The following is a 17,955-nucleotide window of genomic DNA, read 5'->3' as shown; positions in this document are numbered from 1 at the left end:
ACTACTTTGTTACTTTTGTTAATGACTTTTCCAGAAGAGTTTGGGTGTATACCATGAGAACTAAGGATGAAGTGCTTAGAGTTTTTCTTAAATGGAAAACTATGATCGAAAACCAGACTGGCAAGAAAATCAAGCGGCTTAGGACGGACAATGGAGGGAAATATAAAAGTGATTCGTTCTTCGATGTGTGCCAAGAGTATGGTATTGTTCAACACTTCACAGTTAGGGATACACCACAGCAGAATGGATTGGCAGAGCGTATGAATCGAACATTGCTGGAGAAAGTTCGATGTATGTTGTCCAATGCTGGGTTGGGCAAGCAATTTTGGGCTGAGGCTGTGACATACGCTGGCTATCTTGTTAATCGTTTGCCATCATCTGCATTAGAAAGAAAAAATCCTATGGAGGTATGGTTTGGAAAACCGGCTACAGATTATGATTCCTTACATGTGTTTGGAACCACTGCATATTACCATGTGAAGGAGTCAAAGTTAGATCCGAGGGCAAAGAAAGCTCTCTTTATGGGAATCACTTCTGGAGTGAAGGGATTTCGTCTTTGGTGCTTAAGCACAAAGAAAATGATCTGTGGCAGAGATGTTACCTTTGATGAATCTGCCACATTGAAAAAGGTAGCAGATAAAGATATTCAGACGAGCAATACTCCACAGCAGGTGGAGTGTACTCCAAAACAGGTGGAGTTTGAGCAGATGGAGATTTGCAGCAGTTAATAAGTCTAATTCTCCAGCCACAATGGAGGAATTAGAAGTTAAAGAGGTTCTGACCCAAGAACCACTAAGTACACCAGAACCAGTTGCAGTTGCAAGGCCACGGAGAGAAATTCGTAAACCTGCTCGATTTACTGATATGGTGGCCTACGCCCTTCCCGTTATTGATGATATTCCTATCACTTATCAAGAAGCAATGCAAAGCTTAGAAAGTGATAAATGTAAAAGCGCTATGGATGAAGAAATGCAGTCTCTCCGGAAGAACAATACTTGGGAGTTGGCGCAATTATCGAAAGGTAAAAGGGCAATCGGATGCAAGTGGGTATTCGCAAAGAAAGATGGATCTCCTAGCAAGAAGGATATTCGCTACAAGGCAAGATTGGTAGCTAAAGGCTACGCTCAGAAGGAGGGAATTGACTACAATGATGTATTTTCCCCTGTTGTGAAGCATTCCTCCATTAGAATTTTGTTGGCCTTGGTAGCACAGTTGAATTTGGAGCTAGCTCAACTTGATGTTAAGACGGCTTTCTTACATGGTGAGTTAGAAGAGGAGATCTATATGACTCAGCCCGAAGGATACACAGATGCTGGTGGTAGAAATTGGGTTTGTAAGCTGAACAAATCGCTATATGGATTGAAGCAATCCCCGAGGCAGTGGTACAAGCGATTTGATAGCTTTATGAGAAGGCAGAAGTACACAAGAAGCAAATATGACAACTGTGTATATTTGCAGAAGCTGCATGACGGATCTTTCATTTATCTACTCTTGTATGTTGATGATATGTTAATCGCTTCGAAGAGCCAAAATGAGATAGATAAGCTGAAGGCTCAGTTGAATCAAGAGTTCGATATGAAAGATCTAGGTGAGGCCAAGAAGATTCTCGGCATGGAGATAAGTAGAGATAGACCGAGAGGCAAGCTCTGTTTAAATCAGAAGCAATATCTGAAAAATGTATTACAATGTTTTGGTGTAAATGAAAACACAAAACATGTAAGTACCCCACTTGCTTCTCATTTGAAACTTAGTGCTCAATTATCTCCGAAGACTGAAGATGAAAGAGAATATATGGCGAAAGTCCCATATGCTAATGCAGTTGGGAGTTTGATGTATGCGATGGTGTGTACGAGGCCTGACATTTCACAAGTTGTTGGAGTTGTGAGCAGGTATATGCATGATCCTGGAAAAGGACATTGGCAAGCTGTGAAATGGATTCTACGGTATCTTCGAAAAACCGTAGATGTTGGTTTAATTTTTGAACAGGATGAAGCACTTGGTCAGTTTGTAGTTGGATATGTTGATTCCGACTTTGCTGGTGATTTAGATAAACGTCGTTCAACTACGGGGTATCTGTTTACTCTTGCGAAAGCCCCAGTGAGTTGGAAGTCTACCTTACAGTCTACAGTAGCTGTGTCTACTACAGAGGCAGAATATATGGCAGTTACAGAAGCTGTTAAGGAGGCTATTTGGCTTAATGGATTGTTGAAAGACTTAGGAGTTGTTCAAAGTCACATAAGTTTATATTGTGACAGTCAGAGCGCTATTCATTTAGCGAAAAATCAAGTCTATCATTCAAGAACCAAGCATATCGACGTAAGATATCACTTTGTGCGGGAAGTCTTTGAAAAAAGAAAAATTCTACTTCAGAAGATTCCGACAGCAGATAATCCCGCAGATATGATGACCAAGGTGGTAACAACAATCAAGTTTAATCATTGTTTGAACTTGATTAACATCCTGAGAATTTGAGCACCTTCAGGTGTATGGAGCTCGAGAGCGCATTTGTGGGCACTACAAAAGATAGCTTTATCGAATTTGGGGAGTTGAAGGAAGTGTGTGAAGATGTGATTATCCTAATCAAATCTTCAAGGTGGAGATTGTTAACATTAATAGAAGACAATTAATAATGGTTGCCATTAACATTAATGGGAGACAATCAATAATGACAACCACCAACTTTGGAAAAGTGGCAAGGGATAATTTTTTTTTGGTCCTTGAGATAATGGGCTATTTATTGTTTAGTCCTTGAACCTCAACTATAAATAGGCCTTCTCATTTCTCATTTCAATTCATCCCAACCAATCTTTCTCTTTTAGTTTTCTCTCTTCTCCCATTTGAGAATTCTTAAGGAATTCTATTTGTTTGTAATATTTTGGAGATAGTAAAGTTATCATCTGGTTTTAGTAGCCCGAGGACGTAGGTATAATTTACCGAACCTCGTTAAAACTCTTGTGTTCTTTTTGTCCTATTTTTCTTTCAATATTTGAGGGTATAATAGTAGTATTTAATTGTGCTATTAAATTACGTTAGAAAGAATATTCTGACTAAGGAAAGACTTGGTATTTAAGAGATCCTTGTGATCCACCTCTCTTTCCTGGGAATTGAACTTTGTGTGATTTTTTAGTACAATAATTTACACGCTTCTGACCCTATTGGAACAACAAGCACCTCTATGATTACATCCATAATTAATAATAATATATACTTAACATATATACTTGTAGGATCTCGCGTGTGCCTGCCCTGCCATCGCTTCGCTTCCTGCACACTCTTGGCATGCTCCTAAAGTAGCATTCCCTTCAAGGTTAGCCTTTCCATTTTTTTTTTCAATTAATATATATAATATTGTTTTCACTCATCACCTTTTGACTAACATTTCCAACTCTTACATGAATATATACTGCAAAGGAAAACGAGGTTAAATTGATCAAAATTATTGGAAAATTACAAGCCTACATTTTTAGTCTTAAAAGTCAACCAGATTTTAGCTCACTTACACAGCAGCAGGCAAGGGTAAGGCTTTTACTTTGGCTAATTCATATTTATCCAAATATATACATACGTGTATGAGATTTCGTGCTGCAATATTATTTCTCCACCTTGTTAGATAAACTATTTCTTTCTTTTTTTGTTTTTTCTTTGTTCCTTAGTTTCAATGCTCAAACTCCACGAACCTGCTGATTAGTGATAGTGTTGCTATGTCGTTGAAGAGAGTTTCTTGGTGTTTGCAGCAAAGTCAACTTCCATTTTTTTAATGTGAAGGGAAAATACAAAGCAAGTTGCATTGCATTCCTTAAAAAAAAATTTCAAAGCCGCGAATCGGAAAGATTAGGTCTTAATATATATACAGTTGGTGTATTATTAATAATAATATTATTAAGCTGCTTTTAAATGAAGGGAAATTAAGACAAGGACAGCGGTCTTGTTGGAAAGCACAGGGCACCATGTATTACCCCCCACAACATTAATAAACATTTGGATGGAACATCCAGCAACCAATCTCTTTTCTTTAACCTTAATAATGTGTTGGTTGATCCATAGTTGAGTGTGAGTAAATTCTAATGTGGCCTCGGCTCTTAAAAGCATGTACGACGAATGAGGTTAATTATAGAACAAGTATGTGGGTTCTCTTCTTCCAACACTACATATTCCCGCTTCCCAGGAAATGGAGTGGTGTAATATATATATAAGATTAGTTTTCGTCAACTACTAAATAAATTAACTTTTAATCTGCGTATTCTCAATATAGTAGAACGAAAATTAAAATGTATTAAAACGTATTATCATTTTATTTATGAGTTAAGAAAGGATTATAAATAATAAAATTATGAGTGATTTTAAAGCATCTTTTTCTTTATTTTTAAGGTTTAAGAGAAAGCAAGTTGCGAAGCAAAAGGAATGTATTAGTTTAATAACTAAATATGGGATATAGTCAGCGAAGAACATTCAAACATAAATGTAATTTCAGTCATACACGCTGTGATGTAGTAATAATTTACAAAATCCCACACACCAAGAAATTTCGGCCTCCCCTCCTTTAAACTTACACTCTATTCTATTGCTTTCTTGTTTCCTAGTGTAGATAGTTACATTTCATTTCCATCTCCTTGTCTTATGTATTCTCCAAATTCATCATTGACTACCTGGTCAAAGGAGCCCAAATCTGCTGATTTAGCTATTATACTAACATGAAACAACCAGAGGTCGCAATTTTCATTATGTTTTTTTATTCATCTTTCTTTTTATTTAGGGCTATTCACATTTTGTTAATACTGTAATTATTTTTGTTGAGTATTTTTTCTATCTCTCTTAAATGGTGAGGCTTCTCTATTTATATGATATAGGTACTATTCATTGATATGACATATTAGATAAGTTTCATGCATGTTAACATGTATCCTACTCTAAACCTAACACGTGTTTATGCGGTCTCATATGCGATCTCATGTGCGATCTCATGTGTGGCTTCGCAGGAGAATGTAGGTACCTATCCTGCGAACACCTATTATTATGCGAGCTCGGTCTGCAAGCTCGATGCACGAGCTCAATAGAATCTGGCCCAACCCCATTCGGATTTTGGACCAATGACAACAAGTATCATAACAATTTTATATTAATATTATTCTAAAATCAAGTTGATTTTACATAGACACCAAATCACATAAAATTTTCGATTAATCCTTATCCGACCCCAAGTGGTTAAGGTAAGACATTTTCAACAAGCATGCTTGAGCTTAAACTTGTTTTCATATCATTATAGGATGACCATACATCAAGTTCAATTTACAACATTACATTTTTAATCAAATTCAAATTTATTAGATAAAAATACTTCTCGGGTCTTTCTCATTTTTGTTGTTGAGTAGATTGGTCTCTCTCTTAAAAAAAGAAGAAAATCAATTGTACATGATTTTAATTGGTTTAATTACAAATTTTTCCCTTAATGTTTATATAATTTGTATAAATGTTGAAAGCTAAATTTGTTAAATCAAGACAAAAATTGATAGAATTTATAAACTTTGAAAGTAAAAATTGTTACTATACCAATAAAAAAATTGGGTTTTTACCTAAATAATATAAAAAAATTTACTGAAATAAGATAAGGCTCCCATTATTTATCAATATAGGCAGAATGAATAGTGAACCTACAGTGCCGCCTAAGCAATTGGCGGCATCCCCCTTGCCACTAATGATTGAAGCAATCATTTAGTTAAAAAAAACAATTTTTTTATGGTGTCACCTGAGCAATCGGCAATACCGGTACACGATATTTTATACATGTACAACGTAAAAAAAATATTTTTAATGGTGCCGCCTGATGTTATTTTAACATTAATTTTTTATTAAACTGAAAAAATATATATTAAATAAACGGGTGTTGGAACCCGGACCCATGACCGACGAGTCACATCGGTGGCAGGTCGTCTTATTTAAGTTATGATGAAAAACATTAAGATTATGATTAATTGTAAAAATGATGAAAAATATTAAAGTTATGATTAATTGTCCTTAATTTTCCACTTTTGATTTTGATAGAAATTAAATTGTTATGATTTTTTGAGAGGGACTAAAGTGATGTTTTTACCAATTTATTTTTATGGCTTCAATAATCTTACGTCTTATTTAGAGGGCACGTATGATATTGATAGACCCCAAAGTAAAGCCCAGAACCAAACAAGTCCATAAAACAAACATTCAAGAATTGATTAAAGCCCACGAGCACAAGATCGAGAAAGGGCCAAGTGTACCATCCAACATAAAATGCCCATCCCTGTTTTGAAAAAGGATGGAAATGAAACACCATATAGCTGAATCCGGCAACGGATCTTCGCCACCCGATTGCCGGAAAACTTCACAGATTAATACAGTGATGCAGTTAACTTCAGAGAATGAGCGAAGGTCTTTCCCTTTACTGTCCCGACTCCTGGTTTATGAGTCTAAATAGTTCTTCTTATTGCAGATGACTGTTCTAAAAGCTCCAATAGGATGTGCTGTATTTATCAAGTCCAGGGGACAATTTAATATTTGATATCCATTAACCCCAACTTGGTTTGTGCAAAAAGTAGATGGTCGGGCGAATTTTAAACTCGTTTTTTTAGGTTTTACTTGACTCGCCCGTATTAATTTTTTATAATGTTATTTTTGTATAAAAGTAAATTTAAAAAAATATAATATATTAAATATATTAAAAATATTAAAATAAATATTTTCTAATAAATTAAAAAAATATTTATATTTAAATAATACTAAAATAAGTGTAATTTAATAAGCAAATACTTTTAAAATAATAGCAAAATTAACAATAAAACAATAATTATACAATGTTCAAATAATAATAGTAAAATAATAACAATATAATAGTGAAATGCAAAACATAACAATAAATTTTTTTTTTACAAATTCGGGCTAGACTAAGTCAAAAAAAACTTACCCGAGACCTAATCTATTTAGAAAACGAATCTATTTTTTACTTAAACTCATTTTTCAAACTTCAAATCATCTCGGATAGAAATTCGGGCTCAGCATGCTCAGCAAAATGGTTATTAATTCCCACTTTCGACGAAAAGAATTCCCACGCAAACATAAAATGCAATCTCATTCATGTATGTTATGTTTGCGGCTGACTTGGGAATGTGTTTCTACTTTCATTTTAGTGTAAATTTTAAAAATAGTCATTTGTATTTGTTTCAGGCTACAATTTAATTATTTATGTTTGAAATATTACGTTCTAGTTATTTACGTTATCGTTTTGTTACGAATTGAATATCTAAGTTGGTATTTAAAATCCGTTTAGATTACCATATAGAACCGCCATTAGGGAAGTAACGGAACTTAACGGTAAAGTGACCACTTCGTAACAAAACAATAATATAAATGATTAAAATGTAAAATTTCAAATATAAATAACTAAAATATAATTTGAGATAAACAAACATAACTCTTTTCATAGTTTTACACTACAAAATCTGAAATAAAATTTGAAACAAAGCATTAACCATTGCCTGCCCACAGTGAAAATAAAAACATTATGAAAATCCGAATAATAATAAAATAAATAGGGAAGAAAGAAGAAAGAAGACGTCGGTGAAAAGAGCAGTATAAAAGAGAGCCAGTTAAAAAGTATCGGAAATCTCTCGCACTTGAAAACTCAAAAACGAGTTGTTTTCTGTTTTTCACCTCCCACTGTTTTTCACCTCCTAAAACTTCCGACTTTTTGACCATATTCCTCTTCCCAGTAACTCTCTCTTTTTTAATTTGGCTTATCTTTCTTTCTCTTTCTCTTTCTATTTATTTTAAAAAATAAAGCTTTTTTTCATCTTCTACGACTAGCCATTAAAAGAAACCCTAATTCTCTTTCTCTCTGCAAACTCTTTGGAGTTCACAGGTACTGTCTTTTGCTGTTTGATCTCATTGCTGTTTCTTTAATTTCATGGATTTTGCGATCTGTTTGGATGCAGAGATAAAAAGAAGGTAAACAAAAAAAAAATAGAGGGCAATAGGTGGAATCAAGTGTGGGATATGTCCTTCAATCAATCTAGGTCGGATAAAAGCGAGCAACAATACCGAAAATCCGGGCGATCAGCCAGTTTTAATCAACAGCGGTCCTCCTCAGGCGCTTACAGTAAGGGCGCTGGCGGCGGCCCTGCCCCCTCGCGGTCTCCTTCATCATCTTCTTCTTCTTTATCTTCCAATCGAAGGTAATAACAACTGATCATCATGCTTTGCGCTTTTCAGTTTGTTTTGCTGTGTCTCTTTCCGTTTTGATTGCCAGATTATTTAGGGTTCATAGGATTAAGGTTTTCTAGGCAATTCCATGATTTCGTGATTTTATTTTGCTGTTCGCTTGGTAATCGTACAATAGTCTTAAGAAGTCTAACAATGCACAAGGAGGGCAATACCGGTTAAATTCACTGGCCGCGAATTCTACCGAGTCTAGTAATACTTCTGCTGCCTGCACCAAACAAAATGGCGCTCATTTACAACCCCAGCTACAGGGTATGATTTAAATTTCTTAAACTTGCTTAGCTTTATAGGTTTACAGTTGAAGAAACATGATTATATTTATGTTATTTGCATTTGCCTTTATTTTTCTCATAGGAGCATCAGATGCATCGATTGCAAGCAATGTTGCCCAGCCTGTTCAATCACCCATCATCCAGAATAGCACTCGAGCTGTTTCGAAAGCTCCAACTTCTCAACCACCCACCATAAGTTCCGACAGTAGTCTCCCTACAACCGCTGGAAAGGGTATGTTTTTATTGCGCTTGTGTACTAAGCTTATAGGGTCAAATTTGCTTTAGTTGGGTAATACTATTGGCTGTTTGTTTTCTTGATAGTGTTTCTAGTTAGCTCTAAGCTGATGCAACTACTTTCATGTTTTTGTTGTTTCTGATGGATTAACACCAGAAGATCCATCCAAAGCATTCTCTTTACAGTTTGGGTCCATAACTCCTGGTTTCATGAATGGAATGCAGGTATGGTACTATTGTCATATTGGCATTCCTTCTTTTACCATTCAAAAACTTGTTTCTAACAGCATATGTCTTGTTCTCATTTGAATCAGATTCCAGCTCGAACTAGCTCAGCACCCCCAAATTTGGATGAACAGAAACGTAATCAGGTTTGTCTCTTATCATAAACTGTACAATATAACGTTTTTGTTTTTTCCTTTTTAAAAACTTTTAAGGATAAGAGGGTATTGGATCATTTAATCTACTGAGTGATTGTCCTTCTTTATTTAGTTTAAACTTTGAAGAAACATGTAAGTTAAGATGCATAAAACTGAAAGATCTCTTCCTTCTGCCCACTGTGGTTACATTTTCGAATATTAAGAGACAGGTCCCATAGAACTGAAGAAAAATACGAATAAGACCTGTTTGGGACCATCTTAATTGTTGGTCTCTCATGTTTATACATTAGATGCCTTTTAACTGATATTGTTTTGAACTTTTAGGGATTTACTTATATTTAAATGAAAATTTTTATCTGCAGGCACGCCATGATTCTTCTTTTAAATCTGTGCCGAATTTGCCCACTTCCATTCCTAAACAGCAGCTACCAAGAAAGGATTCAGTTGCAACTGAGCAATCTAGTTCTGGGGAGGCTCATCCAGTGCCCAAGATAAAAAAAGATGCACAACCCTCTGCTGTACCCCCTGTGAACCAGACACAGAAGCCGTCTCCTCTTAATATACCAATGACATCTATGCAGATGCCATTTCATCACCAGCCTCAGGTTCCCATTCAATATGGCGGGCCTAATCCACAGATTCAGTCTCAAAGTGTTACTGCTAGTTCAATGCAAATGCCAATCCATATCCCCTTAGCTATGGGAAATGGACCTCAGGTGCAGCAGCAAGTCTTTGTTGCAGGTCTTCAGGCTCTTCCATTGCCACCTCAAGGGATGATGCATCAGGGTGGGGGCTTAAGTTTCACGCCACCCATAGGTGGCCAGCTTACGCCACAATTGGGCAACTTGGGGATGGGCATTGCCCCTCAGTATTCTCAACAGCAAGGTGGAAAGTTTGGTGTTACACGTAAAACCACTCCTGTCAAGATTACTCACCCTGATACTCATGAAGAATTAAGGCTTGATAAACGAACAGATATACGTGCAGATGGTGGCTCATCAGTTCCAAGGTCTCATCCTAACATGCCTTCTCAATCCCAGCCAATTCCTTCCTTTGCCCCATCTCATTCTATCAATTACTATTCCAATTCCTATAATACCAATTCCGTATATTATCCGCCACCAAGTTCACTGCCATTGGCTAGTAGTCAGATAGCACCCAATGCCCAAGGACCGAGATTTAACTATCCTGTTAGCCAGGGTCATCGAAACATTTCTTTCATGAATTCAGCAGCTGCCCCTGGTTCATTGGCAGTTAATAAATCTGTTAATCATGCGCGTGGCACTTCAGAATCAGTGAATGTGGATCCTGTATGTGATGCACAAAATGTTATATCCTTTGCTACCTCAGGTTCAACACAGGTGACAGTTAAGCCAGCTACTGTTTCTGCTGGGGAGAAGTTTGAAGATTCCTCTTTTTCAAGTATCTCGCCTTCTACTGAAAAGGCTGGGTCGCTAAAACACTCTATGCCAGCTTGTGAGGTTAGTTCGTCTCAGGCTCAAAGGGATTTGGATACTTTCCCGGAAAGCTCTGTACAACAGCCAAAACTTGGTAATGAATCTTTAACATCCGAGTCATTACCAGCTGCAGCTAAACACTCTGGTGGAGTTCCAGCGACTAACTTGGATGAGAGCCAGCCATCTAGTTGTGTATCTTCTGCTTCAGATTCCACATCCAAGGAGTCTACGCCAGTTTTTGCCAGTAATGAAGGCAAGAGGAGGGAGGGATTGAGTAGGTCAAACTCTATAAAAAATTATCAGAAGAAACCAGTACAAGAAGGACAAATTCAGCCACCAGTTCAGGTATCTTCCTTGTCTTTTTTTTTGTTGCACTTACTATGTTACAGTTTTCATTTCTTTATCTGACACATTTCTGTACAGTCTACATCAACATTCTACTTGGGTACCAACCCTGCAGAATATGGTGTTTCCTCAGAAAGTGCCGTCACTGAAGCTCTAGAGGCTCAAAAGGCTTTAACATCATTAGCAGCTGCTGATGTTTTGTCACAATCTACTAGGGAATTTACAACCATTAATGAGGCTTTGCCTTCGTCCTTAGACCCGAAGACAGAGAGCAAGATAGAATGCTTAAACTCTGTTTCTTCTGAAGTTTCTGGTACTGGCAGTAAACTTGATAGCTTTGGCCTTGTCAAGCATGCTAAGTTTGATGGTTCTTCCAAGCTGGATGAACTACCAAGGTCTGAAATTAGTGGAATTAATGATGAAGAGGAAAAACATTTACCTGAAGAGCACTTAAAAGACAGCGTTAGCCTTGAGATTTCTTCTCAACCGGTTCCCTTGAAATCTATGGAGCTTAAATCTGACCAGGACTCTGCTTCAAAGGTAGTAGCTACCGACAATGTTGTTCATACCCAAGGAACTGAGCACAGGGTACTAAATGAAGATTTGAGTGGCAAGGTGGAAAATGTGGAAGTCACTGATAGTAAGGATATCTCTACCTCTAGAATTGCTGACTCTACTGATATCGAAGGTAGTCATGTTACTAAATCTGGCATATTGGACCAGCAGTCTGCACCTGTCCCATCTCCTGATCTCTTAGAGTCAAGTTCAAATTATGAAGGGGAAGGTGTTCCGTTACCTAGTTCAAAGGACCAACCAGCGCCACAACTTAGTAGGACAAAGTGTACTATAACTAGTGGGAAGAAAAAAAGAAGAGAAATTCTTCAGAAAGCAGATGCTGCCGGGACAACTTCCGATCTCTATATGGCGTATAAAGGTCCCGAGGAAAAGAAAGAGACTGTCGCACCTTCAGCAAGTGTGGAAACCAATTCTGTTGGTGTGAATTTGAAGCAGACATCTCATGAGTCCCTTCAGGTGGATGCCATAGAAAGAGAGAAAATTACACAGAGTAAAGCTGAACTCGATGATTGGGAAGATGCTGCTGACATATCTACACCAAACTTAGAAACTTCAGACACTGACGAAAAGGCTCATGGAGGTGTACCAAGTCATGAGGAAGATGGAAGTGGGAATATAACGAAGAAGTATTCCCGAGATTTCCTTCTTAAGTTTGCTGGACAGTATACTGATCTTCCACAGGGATTTGAGATTGCTTCTGATATTGCAGCGGCCTTGATGGCTGCAAATGTCAATGCATCTCATGCTGTTGATCATGATTCATACCCTAGTCCTGGAAGAAAATTAGATAGGCAATCTAGTGGATCTCGATTAGATCGCCGTGCTAGTGGAATTGTTGATGATGACAGATGGATGAGACCACCTGGTCCTTTCGGCCCTGGAAGGGATCTGCGACTTGATCTTGGTTATGGTGCTGTTGCAGGTTTTCGGCCTGTCCAAGGAGGTAACTTTGGTGTTCTAAGGCACCCGTGGGCGCAAACACCTCTTCCATATCTCGGAGGGGTCCCTGGTGGGCAAATGCTGCATATGAGTCCACATGGAGGGATGCAACACAGTGGTCCTGATGCTGACAGGTGGCATCGTGGTGTTATGTATCAGCAGAAGGGTTTAATTCCCTCTCCACAAACTCCATTGCAGACAATGCACAGAGCTGAAAGGAAGTATCAAGTGGGTAAAGTGACTGATGAGGAAGAAGCCAAGCAAAGGCAGCTGAAGTCCATTTTGAACAAGCTAACTCCTCAAAATTTTGAGAAACTCTTTGAGCAAGTAAAAGCTGTTAACATTGACAATGCAGTTACACTCACTGGTGTCATCTCACAGATCTTTGACAAAGCTTTGATGGAGCCTACTTTTTGTGAAATGTATGCAAACTTCTGCCAGTGTCTGGCTGGGGAGTTGCCTGATTTTATCAAGAACAATGAAAAGATAACTTTCAAGAGATTGCTGCTGAACAAGTGCCAGGAGGAATTTGAGAGAGGGGAGAGAGAGCAAGAAGAAGCAAATAAAATAGAGGAAGAGGGTGAGGCTAAGCTGTCTGAGGAGGAAAGAGAGGAGAAGAGAATCAAGGCTCGAAGACGAATGTTAGGTAACATTAGACTTATTGGGGAGTTGTACAAGAAGAAAATGTTAACTGAGAGAATAATGCATGAATGCATCAAGAAACTACTTGGTGAATACGAGAATCCTGATGAGGAAGATGTCGAGGCATTGTGCAAATTAATGAGTACGATTGGAGAAATGATTGACCATCCTAAGGCAAAGGTGCATATGGATGCTTATTTTGAGAGGATGGCGAAGTTGTCGAACAATATGAAATTGTCTTCTAGGATCAGGTTCATGTTGAAGGATGCTATTGATCTGAGAAAGAATAAATGGCAGCAGAGGAGGAAAGTTGAAGGGCCTAAAAAGATTGAGGAAGTGCACAGAGATGCTGCTCAAGAGCGACAAGCACAGTCCGGTAGGCTTGCTCGTGGTCCTGGCTTCAATGCTACTGCAAGAAGAGCACCCATGGATTTTAGTCCACGAGGGCCAATGTTATCTTCTCCAGTTTCTCAAATGAGTAGTTTCCGGGGGATGCAGGGTCAACCCCATGGTTTTGGGGCTCAGGATGTTCGCATGGATGACAGACAGTCTTTGGAGTCTAGGACTCTATCGGTTCCCTTGCCTCAAAGACCAACTGGTGACGATTCTATTACTTTGGGCCCCCAGGGTGGCCTTGGTAGAGGGATGTCTTTTAGAGGACCACCTGTAATGTCCAGTACTCCCCTAGCTAATATTTCTCCAATTTCTGGAGATTCAAGAAGAACCGCTGGATCAAATGGTTTTAGTTCTGTATCAGAGCGAACGACTTATGGTCCTAGAGAGGATCTCATGCCAAGATTTGGAACTGATAGGTTTGCACCAACAGCTGCTTATGAGCAGCCAAGTTCCCAGGAACGGGGCATAAATTTTGGTAATAGGGACTCGAGGACCCCGGATCGCAGCATTGTTAGACCTCTTGCAGCTTCACCTTCCACACAAGCCCAATCATCTGGTTTCAGTCAAAATATTCCTCCTGAAAAGGGCTGGTCTGATGAGCGCCTGCGTGATATGTTCATGGAGGCAATTAAAGAATTTTATAGGTATCCTCTTGGCTCATTTGATTTTAGAGTTTGTTATATTAGACTTGTTTCCCATAAGATGTGTATATATGTGCGAACACATAAATTTGACCTTAGAAGGGTCTTTTGCTCAGAGTATGATAGTAATATGATATTGATGGGTTGATTTAAAATACAAAGTAGTGAGTGTTGTGGTAAATTTTAAAGAGTTATGCTGCATATATATATTTGCTGTAGTTAGGTGTTACCTGATTACTTTTATGAAGTAATTGGCAATTTTGTGTCATAATTGAAACAGCGCTAGAGATGAGAAAGAAGTTGTTTTGTGCATCAAAGATTTGAATTCTACAAGCTTCCATCCAACAATGATTGCACTATGGGTAACGGACTGTTTTGAGAGAAAAGACATGGAACGGGATCTTTTGGCGAAGCTACTTGTCAACCTGACAAGGTCCCATGATGGTGTATTGAGCCAGGCTGAACTTATTAAAGGGTAAGAGGATCATTTAAGACTATAAAGCCATCTCACTGTAATGATTGATTATAATAACATTTTGAAGTGATGATATTGATGTTGTGTTATATTCAGGTTTGAATCTGTCCTGAGTACATTGGAGGATGCTGTGAACGATGCGCCAAAAGCTCCAGAATTTCTGGGACGTATTTTTGGGAAAATGGTAGTGGAAGATGTGATAAGTATGAAGGAGATAGGGCGGTTAATAATGGAGGGTGGGGAGGAAGCAGGGCAGATAGTGGAAATAGGGCTGGGCGGGGATGTAATGGGTAGCACCTTGGGGATGATTAAAACGGAGAAAGGAGAAAGTTTGTTGAATGAAATTAGAGGTAGCTCCTGTTTGCGGCTGGAGGACTTTCGGCCTTCGCATCCTAACAGATCAAGGATTTTAGAAACTTTTTTTTAATTTAGAACATAGCGAGTGAATAGTGATGCTCCCTTTGGTTTTGTTAGAAGAAAATTCATGTCTGGCCTGGCCTAGCCTAGCCTAGCCTAGCCTAGCCTAGCCTTGGGTTCTTGTCAAGTTCCAAGCTTCTTTGCTATGTTTGAACATTATTATTATCTTGCAAATATTCACTTCACAAAAATTATGAGAAGACTGTGTCGCTACCAATTGGCTAACTCTTTAGTCGGCAAGATACAGTAATTAAACTACACTTAGTACATATCTATATTTATTCCAACATTTAAATGTATTCATTAACAATCTTAATTTTTATGATTTTAAATAGCCTTTCTATCAACAGTAAGGCTTTTCAGGAAAATTGAATGATTTTCTGGAATGTGATATTCTTTTTAATGTTTGAATGCTTTTGTGTAAAACATTATTCATTAGTTGGTTTATTTTCTTGAAATTATTTTACAATGAAAATGTTTTCTGAACTGAAAAAGATATTCAAGTATTAATTATAAATCAGTAAATAATATTAATTTGAGAAGTTTTGTTTCATAATCAATCTAAAATAATTAATTAGTTCATGGATATCTAAAATTGTTTTATATAAACAAAGAAAGTCATTAGTCCTACAATTAGACAGAAAAAAGCAAAGGAAAACATTAAACAATGAGACTCAAGGCCATAGAAAAGTATTGTCATCTCTTCCGGCAGCTATAGCCTTTTCAATTATCTTCCTTTTGACTCTAGTGTTCTTGAGCTTTGAAGAGGAAACTTTTAGTATCCTCCATAATCAGCATTAGGCTCCAATGAATACGAACAACGTAGTTCGTAAATATTTTTCTTAGCATTCCATCTCTTTTCCATATACAACATAGGGTAAAGCCTCTTCAAGAAGTCTTTAGCAGGGTTTCTCTACTAGTAATGAGCTTAACTTCCCTGCTCCCCTTTCCCGTGATAGATTTACTTCTTCAGTAGAGGTCCTGACCATCAAAAGTCTGAAAACATATAGCATTCCCATTCTTAAAGCCTGCATTTTTTTCAAGCCATGACAACAATGTAAGGGGTTTTCAGCATCATAACCAGAACTGTCTTTATATATATACAACTTTATATATTTTTTAGGCAAAAAAATGGTAAAATTTAGGCACCTAATTATATAGTCGCACAATGAAAAAGACCATCAAACTCATGCCATTAGTTGAAAATATATGATAGACAATCTTCTTAGACTCTCAAGTTTCAAATTCAATCACTAGATACTTAGGTCCTTTGCCTCATGCATTATATTTTTTGTTAATACAAAGTACAAATAAAAAAAGAGGTATAACAAATTGAAGCTCACATTGATAAGCTTGAAGAAGATGGCAAACTGCTATAGTAACTAATGCAAAGTTTTATTGCAATTTTTGGTAACATCCATAAGCATGCCATATTTCCAAGATTTTCTGATATACATTGGCAGCCACGGTATAGTCACCTTCCCAAATAAGAAGCTTTCCCTATCAACTTAAAGTCAAAGAATATAGTTTCATAAGAAAAGGAAAGCAGAACAACAACTCCTCAAGAAATTATGTTCAATCTAACACAACACAGATAAATTTTGTAGGCAACATTTGTGCAGAAGCTAGTTAAAATATCAACATTATAATCTTAACGAGTAGGAAATATAAACTTCAGAAAATACCTATATTTGTAACTTCTTTTCTACCATTGACATACCTATATCTGTAACTTCTTTTCCACCATTCACACAAAGAACCTAAGAAAAATGTTCAGATCCCACAAAGTAAGCAGTTGAAGTAGACATATCCTACATCTTTGCTCTTTTCATTACCAAACATTTGACATTCATGCCAATCTCCCCTTTGTTTAGCAGTACTAGCAAGCATTCTCATGTTTATCACTAATATATATAATACATGGGATCATGGAAGATTATTCATTATCCAATTAAGTACTAAGCAGCCAAGCAACAGATATTAAAGCAGAGCAGCAAGCCATAAATAGATTAAATCCAACTTTTCTTTTCAGTTTTCACTTCTCTATTTCTATATATTAATAAATTCCACAAACATACACATGAAAAATCTTGGAAAGTTAAAAGAGGAAAGAGCAAACCAGGGTTTGGGCCGTGACACAAATTTATTCGCCAAATTTGATATAAGTCCCAAGCAATCTGAAGAGACATTTGGGAAGCAATTAGGTAAAAGAAAGGGAAAAAAAGGAAAAAGAAGAAGATATCAAAGATGAGGGGAGAAAAAGTTATCGAAGAGAATGAGAGAATGGCAGAGGAGGCGTGGGAGAAGAAAAGAATGTAAAACGTCTTACAGAAAAAGTTACCGTTTTTCGGTTGACTTGTAAAATCTTTTGACTGAGTTGATTTTCTTGAATGAAACAAACGGAGTCTAAAATGCCCAGTCAATTTCGCTCTAGCAGTCCGTACAATAATTTAGCTGCTTAAGTCCATTCTTAGTGAAATTGTCTCTTCTTATCAAAATTGATGGAAGATAAATTAACGACAACTTTATTTTGATGTCGGAACTAAAGATCAAAGGGAAAGGAAGTATAGGGGCTTTAAAATTAGACGTGAATAAGACATTTGTACAACCAATTCTTCAAAATAACGGGTTTGAGCGAAAGTGGATTGCGTTCATCCTAGAAAGTCGAGAAAATAGGAAAGAGGAAAAGGAAGAAAAAGTTAGAGAATAGAAAACCGAATCAACTGATAAAATGAGAATAGGCTAAATTACCAAAAATAAACTCATTTTTTTAAATTAAGGAAATATATTGAATTTTTGAAAAATTATAGGAATGGGTCGTTTTTGATAAAACGCTTCCAGTTGGAAACATTTTCAGAGAAAATTCAGAAAAACGTGTCCAGCTCAGCGCATTTTCCTCCCAATGGTCACTTCCAACGGCTATTTTAAATAGTC

General features: G+C 37.1%; 1 protein-coding gene and 1 long non-coding RNA gene across 4 annotated transcripts; one reads left to right on the top strand and one right to left on the bottom strand.

The window, feature by feature from the left end:
• The first annotated feature begins 7,627 nt into the window (after positions 1-7,627).
• Positions 7,628-15,221, top strand: LOC121224098 (eukaryotic translation initiation factor 4G). Of its 2 annotated transcripts, none has more exons than XM_041106644.1 (10): positions 7,628-7,888; positions 7,962-8,201; positions 8,366-8,499; positions 8,602-8,751; positions 8,911-8,978; positions 9,068-9,124; positions 9,496-10,935; positions 11,014-14,132; positions 14,410-14,604; positions 14,701-15,221. In XM_041106644.1, exons 2-10 carry the CDS (start codon positions 8,023-8,025, stop codon positions 15,029-15,031), a joined length of 5,673 nt encoding a protein of 1,890 aa, XP_040962578.1. In that variant the 5' UTR covers positions 7,628-7,888; positions 7,962-8,022; the 3' UTR covers positions 15,032-15,221. The 2 variants fall into 2 exon arrangements, with proteins under 2 accessions (XP_040962578.1, XP_040962579.1); XM_041106645.1 differs by having other exon boundaries at positions 7,634-7,888; positions 8,914-8,978.
• Positions 15,222-15,607: 386 nt separating this feature from the next.
• LOC121224099 (uncharacterized) lies at positions 15,608-17,725 on the bottom strand. 2 transcript variants are annotated; one of them, XR_005921607.1, is made up of 3 exons: positions 17,363-17,704; positions 16,365-17,198; positions 15,608-16,049 (listed from the first exon to the last, which is right to left on the bottom strand). It is a non-coding gene; the product is annotated as an uncharacterized lncRNA (long non-coding RNA). The 2 variants fall into 2 exon arrangements; XR_005921606.1 differs by having other exon boundaries at positions 16,365-17,725.
• Between the last annotated feature and the right edge of the window lie 230 nt (positions 17,726-17,955).

The sequence above is a fragment of the Gossypium hirsutum genome, chromosome D12 (genome assembly GCF_007990345.1).
Source record: "Gossypium hirsutum isolate 1008001.06 chromosome D12, Gossypium_hirsutum_v2.1, whole genome shotgun sequence".
In the NCBI taxonomy this organism is placed as follows: Eukaryota; Viridiplantae; Streptophyta; class Magnoliopsida; order Malvales; family Malvaceae; genus Gossypium; species Gossypium hirsutum.
Note: the sequence above shows the minus strand (reverse complement) of the source record. Positions and strands in the feature narration are given on the sequence as shown.

Coding starts and splice junctions, on each gene's coding strand:
- LOC121224098 (XM_041106644.1), top strand. CDS start 8,023: ATGTCCTTCAATCAATCTAGGTCGGATAAAAGCGAGCAACAATACCGA. Junction 8,979..9,067: donor GTTTCATGAATGGAATGCAG/GTATGGTACTAT, acceptor CATTTGAATCAG/ATTCCAGCTCGAACTAGCTC. Junction 14,133..14,409: donor GCAATTAAAGAATTTTATAG/GTATCCTCTTGG, acceptor TAATTGAAACAG/CGCTAGAGATGAGAAAGAAG.